At 46.8% G+C, this 12,172-nt stretch overlaps 1 protein-coding gene across 1 annotated transcript in view; it reads right to left on the bottom strand.

Moving 5' to 3' along the window:
- Positions 1-1,352: 1,352 nt before the first annotated feature.
- The window catches only part of LOC119168072 (protein RCC2), a 103,607-nt gene continuing 92,787 nt past the window's right edge, over positions 1,353-12,172 (bottom strand). The window contains exons 6-7 of the mRNA XM_037419504.2: positions 9,484-9,662; positions 1,353-1,847 (exon numbers count right to left, since the gene is read on the bottom strand). Of these exons, the coding sequence (XP_037275401.1) occupies positions 1,674-1,847; positions 9,484-9,662 (353 nt within the window). The 3' untranslated portion in view covers positions 1,353-1,673. The remainder of the gene's footprint in view (positions 1,848-9,483; positions 9,663-12,172) is intronic.

The following is a 12,172-nucleotide window of genomic DNA, read 5'->3' as shown; positions in this document are numbered from 1 at the left end:
GTGTGTCTATATACCGTATTTACTCGCATAATCCTCGCACTTTTTTTGCCGCAAAACTGATGCAAAGTTGGGGGGTGGGAGAATTACGCGGGAAAACCTTCCACGAAAACGTACCGAGCGAAACAGAAAACGAAGTGGCCGCAAATCGGGATTCTCGCACCAGCAACTGCAGCAAGCTTTAAGAAGTAATAATTAGAACTTACCTCAACAATAAAAGCAGAGGTTCAACACAAGGCAAGATTTATTTGAGACACAAAAAGTGGAAGCAAATAGTCGAGAATTAAAATACCATATGCAAAGCTTATGGGCGTAGCGGTAGCGTTCGTCGCTCAACAGGAGCCCTCAAAAGGTAAGCGTGGGATGTCAGTATTGGGCTGATGGCTATTTAACAGAATCGTCCACAGTTTCCTTCTGACGAAATAAAGTTTACAATTAATCCCAGTTTTAGGCACACGGCAGGCCCAACGCGTCTTGGTGGCTTTCAGCTGCCGTCCCCAGTAGCGAACACAAAAGTCGTAGACTCCGAAGGGCCTACCGGCGGCCCTGTTGCCGTCATTTAGTGCATCATCTATCACTTGTAGCTTGAAGCAGCCGTGTAGTTTTCTTATCACCCCATAACGTGCCAAGATTACCGACACAGCTTACAAAACACGCCGCAACGTGCACTGGCCACTTCGGCTTGGCTTGGATTGGATTGAATCTGCATGCAATAGTACGTTTGATGCTTAATAGATAGTGCCAGATGGTGCACGCTATCACCATCAGTGGCTGGAACGAGCAGACGACATTATTGCGGCAGTTTTCAGGGGTGCGATAATTACTCGAGGAAAATAAAAATCTCATTTTTCTTGGACGAAGGGAGGGGTGCGAGAATTATGCGAGTGCGAGGATTACGTGAGTAAATATGGTAATTGCTATCGCAATAATAATGCAGTTTATTACCACCAAGTAAGTGTTCTGGGTGGGCTCCCCCTTTATTTCTTTTTTTTTGTTTGTTTATTTTGAGAAATTTGTAAATTTCTTTATATTTAGGTTTAACTGTATGTAGTGGAGTATTGCAATTATTCACGTTTTTGCATGGATCCTATGGGTCAATTCGAACTGTCGAGCTGCTTTTTCCACATGGGTGCACACAAAGTTGTCTGCTGCCCGCAGTAGACAGTTCTTGGCTTTAACTGTGGCACTAATTGCTATGACTGTCAGAGGCAATATGTACTATAGTCAACAAATATTCATGCCATACAAAAGCAGTGAAAGTGCTTCAAAAGAAAGCTGACGAGATTGTCTAGCGAATCACTTTGCTGTCCCAATGGTAGTCCACCGTGGTTGCGGTTACAGAAATGCACTAGACCTTGCGCTTTGACAATTGCTTTTTATTATCAAAACATAAAATCTATTGTCCTGAGATCATACAATGAGGTCATGTTGCACAAACATGATGAGTGGCCAATCACATAACGTGGCACACGTGACTAAAACTGAACTTGCTGTACAGTATGGGAAGGAAGCAACAAAAAAAATGGCAGGAGATTCTCGCACAACCAGAACTACATGAGGCAGCTCCTCCTCCAGTGAGTATTTGCTGGGAATGCGTGATTGGCCGCTGATCGTGTCGGGTGCTGGGGATACGTGATGGTGGTGTATGTACAGCAAGGGGGGGTTCTTCTGGCCACTCAGGGCTGGAACTCGGGCAGGCGGCGGATGCGGGCACGCTCCTCCTCACTCTCGTCCCGTGCAATGAACACCGAGTGGCCCAGGCCACAGGCCACGGCATGCACGTGAATGCCCTCGAGCAGGCGCACCTCCTGGGGAGTGGTCGAGGATTTCTGCCGACCTTCGCCATAGCCCTGGACCATCACAGAACACTCTTAGGTGGCCAGCAAGTGCAAATTACAGTTTTTGCATTAACTCACTGCAGTTAGATCGATTACAGATAGGTTTGATCCGAAAGCATGCCACTGTTTTTAGCTGCTAAATGTGGCCGTGAGTAATGCAAGAAAAGGGACTACCTGGTTTATGACGTTGGCTTGGCAATGCACCTATGCTACGGAACACAAGACAAAAGCTTAAGCTGTGCAGCATTTCACCACCATCAGTGCATCACCACCATCAGTGCATCACTGAGCCAAGAAGATTAGGTGCCTGTCACCTCTACTTTTTATGTAAAAACATTTTCGAAGAACTTTCACTTCAATTGAACTATTCTCATTTGGTGCTTCCAGAGATCAATGATTAACTGAATGTAACAGAGTATTCAATTAGAAGCCACAGTTGTGGCTATTTCACACAAAGAAACAACGAGGGAAGGGTCAAGAGGAGTGCAAACTTTCGAATCTTTATTCCAAAATTACTGCAGTGCAATATACACTTGAACCTTCCAACGAGGGAAGGGTCAAGAGGAGTGCAAACTTTCGACTCTTTATTCCAAAATAACTGCAGTGCAATATACACTTGAACCTTGATATAATGAATTATTGATTATAATGAAGTAAATGAAAAATAGCTCTGCCATAAATACAGTGCTACAAATATATGTTTATAACAAATTTTCGGATGTAACAAAGTATTTTCGTGGCAGGTGTGACTGTTTTAGTAGTAAGGTCCGAGTGTATATGCAAAGGCGTGCGCGGAAAGCAAGGCACACATCGAACAGATAACATTTAGTGTAAAAAATTCAATGCATAGATATAGACATGCAGAAAAGGAAAGGTACACATCGATTAGATAATGTCTTAATCACAACCTGCAATCTAAGAACATGCTCTCCACCTGTGAAAAGAACAACGAAGTGTCACGAATGCATAATAACCCTCATGTTTTTATGTGAAAAGCTTCGACAGTTCTCGAGCAGAGTTGTCCCTGCTTTTCCATAGAATGTGAATTTTATTCAGATATGGCTCACACTTTCGGGACTTGCAGTGGGCCCGAAAATGTGCTCGATCTTCACATTTTAGCGCCAGCTCATGTCCACAAGCATGCTCATTGATGCATGCACCTTCCCATTTTCATACTCGCCATGTTCAATGATTCGAATCCGGGAGATTACCGAAACTAGGAGAAGGGGGAGTTACGTTTGCCAATTTCCTGCACTTTTTTTTTTTAGAAAACACGGAAACACACAGGGGGGCAGAGAGTTCTGTAAGCGTAAACATTGGCACTGCACTCCTATAATCGCTTATGAACAAAGCAGATTCTCCCTACTACAGCTGAATTTTGGTGATACGTACGAATCTCAAGCAGGATCGAAAATATTCTTATCACCCCAAACTTTGCATAATTACAAAAAAAAAAAAACAAGCAAAGTTGGTTTCAAACCCATATACCCACAAAACATTTCTTTTCGTCAAAAGAACTCTCCTTCTGGGACACACGCAAACGAACCTATAAAGGATGACGCAGCTGGCTGCCGCAGAAGTGCGCATCAAAGCTTCACTTGAAGTCAGCTGAAATGTGCCAAGTCCGCTCCACGGTAGTCGTAAGTGAAGATTGACATGAACACACGAACGCTTTGTGCCATTTTTCTATGCCTTCATCTACCCTTGCATTGGCCGCGCATCTTTGAAACCTGAATTGATAATTGCGTTGCAGTGACCAGGGTTTCGCTTGCAACGACTGTAGCAAACAGTAGTTCCATTTATAATAGGCGTGCACTGGCTATGCACGTGCCCTCTCAACTATGTCTCTTTTTGCTGTAAATAGTTGCATCAATCATGGTTTGGTCAGCGATTGTGGAAAAAGGGGTTGCTTTGAATGTATGAACCTTGGACGTAGGTGCACCTTTGAAGTTTTGTCAGATTGCATCGAGTGTTCGCGGTATTGTTGGTGTCCTTCCAACGCTTCCAGCACGTTTTCTCGGGCATCGCTCGACGGTTTGCTACTGAAGTTTGTATTACCCGGTGCGACGCATGTAAGTGTACGAAACAGCTGAATTTAGGCCCACTGGACACAGTTGAATTCGGGCTAAGAAATTTCAAGAATACATGTTGTTCAGAGTAATAAAAGAACGATGCAACGTTCGACTGGGCCAGCGACTAAGTGCCCGGTACCTAGGATTACTACAACAACATACAATAACACTACATCTCCCCTTCGAGGATCTACATATTCAGTCAGGTATGTTGTCAGGGTCTGCCCTAGAACTTGTATCGTGTTGACCAAGTGATGGTTCATCCTGGTTGACCTGTGGTTCTGGTTTGGCCCCGGCCTTGGAAGAGAGACTGGGGATGATGCACTAGGATCTGAGGAAAAAGGCACGAGATGCCGTCGGCATCGATGTATAACTCCACCGGGATCATAGAATCGTGGACGCTGGGCCCGCCTCCTGAACACCTTGTCCCCTGAAGAGAGCTCCCGAAGCTCTGGAGCCCCATGCAGACGATTGAAGTCTTGAACTTCCCTTTTCTTGGCGGAGACGTCCTTTTGAAAGATGGCGTCAGGTCGATGTAGGTCCGGTGACAGCCTGCCCTGGTCCCTGGAAGTGCGTGTCCGTAACCATCGTCTTATGAGGAGTTGGGACGGGCTGTACACAGTGACACCTGGCGTACTGATACGCCAGCAATGCTTGAGTGAGCGTAACGTGGACTGCTAACTATGTGACAAACCCATAGTCCTGGCAGAACTAGCAAACTCGTGTGACAAAACCTGGGAGCCATTATCATTCTGAAGCCCTTCTAGTATGCTGAATCAAGCCACGACACTCTTGATAGCTGATGTAAGTGCTTCGCTAGAAGTGTTGCGTAGTGTTATAACCTCTGAATAGTGTGAATGGTAGTCCACAAGCAGCAGAAAATTTTGTCCCTCCATGAGGAACAAATCTGCACCGACTTGTTGCCATGGGTACTCCATTGAAGGTGTTGGCAGCATTGGCTTCAGCACGCTGCAACATTGTAGTTGCACAACATTCACACGAATCCACCATTGGACACAATATGTTTGCATAGGCACCGAGTGGCCGTCGTGCGGTGCCAGCTGCTCTCCTTCTGAAAAGAGCCGGGAGCGGTGGCAGGGGTGCCACTGGCATGTGAAGCAGACGACGTGGACACCGCTCTACTACTTTCGGTGTCACATTCGCAGAGTAGCAGCGGTGTTTCGTTTTGAACAATACAAAGCTGTACGCCTTTGCATTTGTTGCCCTAGGCAAAGAGAAGCGACAGCAATAATAAAGTTTTATGAACAATGCACGAAGCATTCAACTGATGGACACGTGTTCAGATAACGGAGCCCGTCGTTCGACCACATGGTTCAATTTGGTGAGGTTGACGCAGATGCGGTATGAACCAAATGCCTTCGGTACAATGACCATTGCGGCGCACCACTGTGTAGGCTTTGTCACGCGTCTGATCACGCTCTCCACTTCAAGCCTGCTGAGCTCCACCTTGACGACACTAAGTAAAGGGATGGGAACACGTCTTGGGGCCAGCGAATAGGGGACAGCATCTGGTTTTAGGCGTATAGTGTAAGCTTCTTGCAGCTCGCCCAAACCACAGAACACCTTGTCTGATGCCGCCTGGTTGCCTTGCTTCTTGACCACCGGATTCATGAACTTGAGCTTAAGTTCCTGGATAGCAGAAAACCCAAGAGGTGGCGCCACTTGTGACCGAAGCATGTAAAATCGTTGCATTGCCAAGTTGTTCTTCCACTACAGAGTAGCGATGAACATTCCCAGCACATCCAATGACTGTCCCGCCAGTCCTAAAAGTTCCCTTTCTGGCACCTCAAGATAAGACAGAATTACAGGAAATGTACTGGGGACGACTGTGACCTTGGCGCCAGTGTCAACTTTGAAGCACAACAGCATTTTGTTCACTTTTACGTCGACAAACTTGGGCCGAGCTTCGCCTTCGAATCGACAGCAACCAATTCCACAATGAAAAGGCGCTTCTTAGCCCCGCAAACCACTGCGAAATAGCTCTTTTTTCAACATTCGCTACAGGTTAATCAGCGTGCGGGACATTCTGAGTGTGGATGTAGGGAACCACCACAAGATTCTCAAGGTGAACAAACGTTCATCCATGTGGCAACTGTGATGCACGCCTCTCCCTGCTGTGGGCGATTCTGCACAACTTTAGCTGCCTCCACATTTATTCCTGCGGGCGAACATGCTGAAGAACTTGCTCTTTGCTTCTCTACATCTTCCGCCTGACAGACACAAATGAATGCTTCATCTAGCATAAGCTTTGGATTGTGGCACAGTTTATCCGATAATTTCGTGTCACGAAGGCCAATCATAAAAAGGTCGCGAACCAGTTGCTCCTCTATGCCATGTAATGAGTAATTGCAGCGTTTCTCCACATTTCCCAGTGACGTGAAGAACGCCTCAGCTGTCTCGCCTCACGTCCGTGGAATCTTGCGCTCTTGTACAGCTCTTTGGCGGGGTGTATGAAAGTACAGTAGAATCCGCCGGCTGAATCCGTCGCCGCCGCTGTCGGTGCGTCTGCTCGTGTCCTTTCATCAGACGTATCTCCTGAGACAATGTTTGTAACGGTGTAAACTGTTTCTTTTTAGTGCTTTGCATGCATAACTAGAACTTGGTGGGGATTTTAATTTTCAAGAATAAATTCTCAAGCGGCGAAGATGGCGGCGGTGGCGAGGGGCAGAACGAATTTGAAAATTTTTAACGGGTGCGAACGTGCTTTTGCGGATGCTCTGGCATTTTTGCTTGAATTCTCGAGTGTGAATTCTCCAGAACTGACTTTGTTCATGTCAACTTGACAGCGCCGTTTTCCGGTGACTTAGCGTTTTGAAAAGCGAGTAAAATTTCAATGAGTTTGACCACTTTCACTCTCTTTGATGTCAAGCGTGAATGTGCCGTGCCCGCAGCATGAGTGGGGAAACTGCAGCACTTTACTGAAAGACCATGAAGGCAGGAAAGTTCAAAAGAACATAAACTTTTTTTAGCAAAAAGTTGCCAATAAAGTTCTTGTTCATCTTCAATATCAGCTTTAACATGTTTTTGGTTGATACGAATTCAGAATGATACGAATATTTTGCGTGATCCCTTCAAATTCGTATCACCGAGATTTTACTGTATTCGTTGAGTTTACCAATGATGACGCTATACCTCGCATAGTCTGCCTCCCGTACTTGCAACGCGAAATGTCTCATGACTTGGTTCTCATGCAGTAGGGCAGCGTTCTGACGCAAACTTCATTGTCCACCGCCTGAAGACCCGTAGCAAAAGTGGAGTCATTAAACTGCTGACGTCACCTTTGCCAAGCCGCTGGGTTCTTGAAGTAGAAATGGGGTGGCGGTTGGGAATTGGGTCCAGCAACCATAGCTACGATGGCTTTGTCGCCGGTCATCACAAATAGCTCGCTGTAGTTGGTGTTCTCCACAAGGGCATTTTTACTGTGATGCAGATCCCCCTTCTTACACCATGTCGAGACTAATGAAAGAATGATCCGACATTTGGCTGGGCCAACGACTGCGTGCCCAGTACTGTTTATTGATACATCCTCGTAAACACTCAGTGGCGCCCTCTGTTAGTGTGTTACTAGTGTTAGTGTAAGTGACGCCACCTAGGATCACTACAACACTACACATATCACTGAGATTCTGCTGTAAGTTTCTATAAACGCCTCTCAATTCCTTAAAATTACAACCTTAGTCCAATAGTTTCACAAAAAGCCTGAATTTGATTGCATTAGATTTCTGTTAATGCGGCCAGACCACACACAAAAATTTCAACTTCTGGGACATTTTCCAGCCGACCGTACAAACACAAGAAATGGTTGAAATCCTGGAGACTTGGCAGCTAGGCATTTGGTCGACGTACCAAATTTACTCAGTTAATGAACCCACCCTTTTTTCAGAAAAGCAGACGCCAATTTGTGGGGAGGGTTCATTACACGGGAGAAAAAAGGTCACGGGAGTTATGACAGGAAAATTTCATATGACGATATAAGAAACTTGCTGTCCAACCGCTGCTCCCCTTGTATTCAGTGGCAGGACTACGAAAACTCTATTCGAGAACCCAGCATTCACAAGTCAACTTTATCAGACGCCGCTTTCTCCTCGTGCTCCATGCTCCCAGCATACCGCAGCTCCATTTCTAATGGCTGGGCTTCAAAACTGCATTCTCACGCTGCCTCTTTTTTTCCCCCATGCTTAGCATGGTGTGTGCCACAATTTCATCCCGGTGTTTAGTATACTGAACATAAACACATTTCTGCATTGCCAGCAGTCTTCCGATTAGAAAAGCTATCTTTTCGCACCAGTTTTTCAAACTGTGCAAATGTAGCTCCCGAATCAATTCTGTATAGTCGACCCCATCGTATGTCCATGCTTCTATGTCATTCACACCATTACTCTATTGATTGATTGATATGTGGGGTTTAACGTCTCAAAACCACTATATGATTATGAGAGACGCCGTAGTGGAGGGCTCCGGAAATTTCGACCACCTGGGGTTCTTTAACGTGCACCCAAATCTGAGCACACGGGCCTACAACATTTCCGCCTCCATCGGAAATGCAGCCGCCGCAGCCAGGATTTCAACCCGCGACCTGCGGGTCAGCAGCCGAGTACGTTAGCCACTAGACCACCGCAGCGGGGCCACACCATTACTCTAAGGCACCTCTAAAGTAAAACGGGGCTGAAGGAGGGACTACGTTTAAGAACATATTGCTTGACTCTTATAGAAGCTGTGGTTTCAGTTCTGATTGCAGCTCTGCTTGCTTTTCTGCATTACTTTTTGCATCATATCCAGTGCACTGGTCGCGGGGTCAGAAAGAGATATATAAAGAGATAACCAACATTAGTAAACAATTCTCGGCAAGTTTGACTGAACTAGGACACGATTGCTCAGAGATCGCTGCGACTTGTTCAATGAGAATGCTCAACAATCTAATTTCTCCGAAGATAATAATAATTGTCTTTATTCAATAAGGTTGATAACTGGGCTAGTTGGTAATTGATCATTTTACCGTAAGGTTAAGTTGAGCAGTTTTTAACATGGACAAGAGAAATAAGGAGGACACGACACTCGCTACACTTGAAACTAAATTTATTTCAGAAAAAAGCTTTATATATATGCACCCACGCAGACGCCCAGCGACCCAGAAGAGAAATAACAGGCACTGAAAGCTTATCCAATATTGACTTTGTTAATGCTCAGAAAGTTAATATTGGATAAGTTTTCAGTGCTTGTTATTTCTCTTCTGTGTGGCTGGGCGTTCAGGTGGGTGCATATATATATAAAGCTTTTTTCCCGAAATAAACTTAGTTTCAAGTGTAGTGAGTGTCGTGTCCTTTTTATTCCTCTTGTCCATGTTAAAAATTGCGCTACTAAACCTTACGGTAAAATGAATTGTCTTTATGTTTCCCAAACAAAAGGTGGAAGAAACCCGAGACCAAAAGCTACAGACATGTAGCTTGAGTGCGCCTTAGGCCCGCAAAGATACATTCATGTAATATACATGAAAAACAAAAACTAAAAACCTGAGGTGCCTCACTTATGATCATGTGGAATTCCAATAAACTTACCAACTCGCCATAGGTCGGGTGTGGTCCCCAGGAAATGACGCTCTCGTCAGCTAGCACCACGATGCTCTTGTTGGAGCAGCCAATGCCCCGGATGTGCCAGCCTGTCAGGTCCTGAATGGGCTTGGGGTACATGGTTGCTTCTCCACCATGGTTGTTCATGCCCCAGAAATATAGCACACCTGCAGATGCATCATCGTCATTCTCAGCCTGTGTTAGGATGAAGGCCTCTCCTGTGCGAACTGATTCCACTTTACCCATGCAAAATTCTCAATTTTATCACTCCATCCGACTTTTTGCCTTCCAAGATTGCGTTCCCCACTCATTGGTAACCATTCTATTGCTCTTACTGTCCACTGGCCGTCTGTGCTACGCATTACATGACCAGCCCAGGTCCATTTTTTTCGCTTGATGTTGAACTACACACTCCTCAGCTTTTGCTCTAGTTTTATTAATCTCTATGTTGCAAAAGCCTCATTTGTCAGGAATAGCCTGCAGTGGTTGTGTAACGAACAAATACAGTGCCGGAAGCTGAAACAGCTATTTCTTAATGGCGAACTTGTGCCCGTCAACTAAATACACAAAGGTTGTGAGCTCACTGGTCAAAACCTCGTCAACTTCTGTTGCGTCTCGCCTTCAGCTGTCCTCGAAAAAACCGCCAGCGTTCCTTGTCCAGCGCGTGATGTGGTGACACCTGCAGCCAGCGTTGCACGGCGCGTTTATAGCTTGGCGCGTACCGCCAGCGTTCCTTGTCCAGCGCGTGATGTGGTAACACGTGCAGCCAGCGTTGCATGGCGCGTTTATAGCTTGGCGCGTTTGGCTTGTCCGTTGGTGTGGCAGAATTCAAAGTAACAGGAAGCGGCGCAGGACTTCGGCAGGTGCCTAACAACATGCGGCAGTTGTATACATTTCTCTTTAATGATAGTGGCTGTCACAAAACGAGCGCTCAAAAAGGGCGCGCCGCCAAATTCTCGCGACGAAACGCCAGAGTGACGCCGCGAGGTCAACGATAAAAAAAAGAAAACCAGCATCCAAAAACTCCCCGGGCGGGCGCCCCTCTCCTTTCGAAAGCGTGGGTTCGCCGACGAACCTCCTCTCATCGGCGGCTGAGCAAGCCCTGGAAATTTTTCGATGGAAAGGGGCATGGTGATGCCGGGTTGCCTCATCCGTCGCGGACAGCCCCTGTATCGTCTCGCCCTTTCCCCCAGCCTTCGCTGCGCATCGCGCCGACGAAATGATGAGAACTTTCTGGAATCTCGCGCGGAAGGTATTTAATCGAGCAAGATGGGAGATCAGGAGAAGAAGGAAGTTAACGCCAGAGTGCGTAGGGTATCCCGCCGCGTCTGTCGGTGAAGGCTTTGTCCTTAGTGACTGTGATGCAGGTTCTTGTTGCTGATTTGTTTCTCCTGGTTGAGCCCCGGAGAGTTTTTTTTTAATAAGGACGAAGCCGTTTGCTTAACAAACAACACCTAAACATTTACTGCAGAACTGCAGCAAAACTCAAACACAAACTACAAGAAAAGAGTAGCTGGCTAAAAGCGGGATTTAGAAGGAAAACAAACATCTAAAGTCCCGAAACTGCCGACGGAAAGTCACAGCTACATGATGCAGTTCTGACGCGGTGATACCAGAAATACCAGAAATACCAGAGTGCACGTGCGGTGCTGCTTAAACAAGAATGACGACGTTAAAGAGCGTCAAGCACGAGGATGCGTGGCAGGACGTGAAGTAAACAAAAGGTAAAACATCCAATGGGCAGCGAACACGGAGATTTCAAGGCCCAATGGCTTGACACCACGAAACAGCAGTATCTCCAATGAGAACGAGACAAGTGGGCCAGAGCTGAAGCAGGAGCCTGGGGAGACCAGAGCAAGGGGAATTCGAGGCAGGCAGTGCAAGCGGAAGGTCGTCACCGGACCGGGCGCTGAAGATGGGCCGTTGGGTTCCGGACCCGAGCCTACAGGACTTCCACCGGCCGGGGCCTCCTGCTGTCGGGTTCCCGCTCCAAAGGACCGTGGCCATCCGGTCCTGAACTCCTTTCCAGAGCCTGCGGACTTCGGTTCCGGCAGGCGAGCTACAGCCGTCGGGCTCCGGGCCCGAGCTGTGCGCCCAGCTGCTTGACTAGGTCGACCCTAGTTCCCGGACGCGTCGCCACCAGCCTGCGTTCTCCCGTCTCCGACGTGTCCACGCTCCTCAAGCCGAAACCATCACGATTTGGTAGGGCTTTTCGACGTGTCGCCAGCAGCCAGCGTTCCCTCGTCCTCGTCCAGCCCACGCATTGACGCAGGAGTCACGGCGTTCCGGTTTCTCATCACCGCCGAAAACCAACTTGTGGGTGAGACTGCACCGATACTCTTGCGCTACTCCCATCACTCAGCCCCTTTCGAACGTTAGGTTTAGTTACTGACTTTGAACGTTCTTGTTGGGTGTTTACAGATGTGTTTCGTCATGTCCAGTCAACTGTTTATTAAGTGTTTTGTTTTGTGAGGAATCTTTGCCTTTTTACTTTTCAATTAAACCTTTTGTGTGTTTCTTGGAAACCGAACGGCTTTGTCCTTATTAGAAAAACTCTCTGAGGCTCAGCCCGGGAGAAAAACAAATCAGCAACAAGAACCATGCATCACAAATTGGCGTCCGCGACAGGACAAAGTCGTTTGTTTTTCCAGTAGATTTTTTGACGCGGTTAACACGA

The sequence above is a fragment of the Rhipicephalus microplus genome, chromosome 3 (assembly GCF_043290135.1).
Source record: "Rhipicephalus microplus isolate Deutch F79 chromosome 3, USDA_Rmic, whole genome shotgun sequence".
Lineage (NCBI taxonomy): Eukaryota > Metazoa > Arthropoda > Arachnida > Ixodida > Ixodidae > Rhipicephalus > Rhipicephalus microplus.
This window is presented reverse-complemented; position numbering and strand designations above follow the sequence as displayed.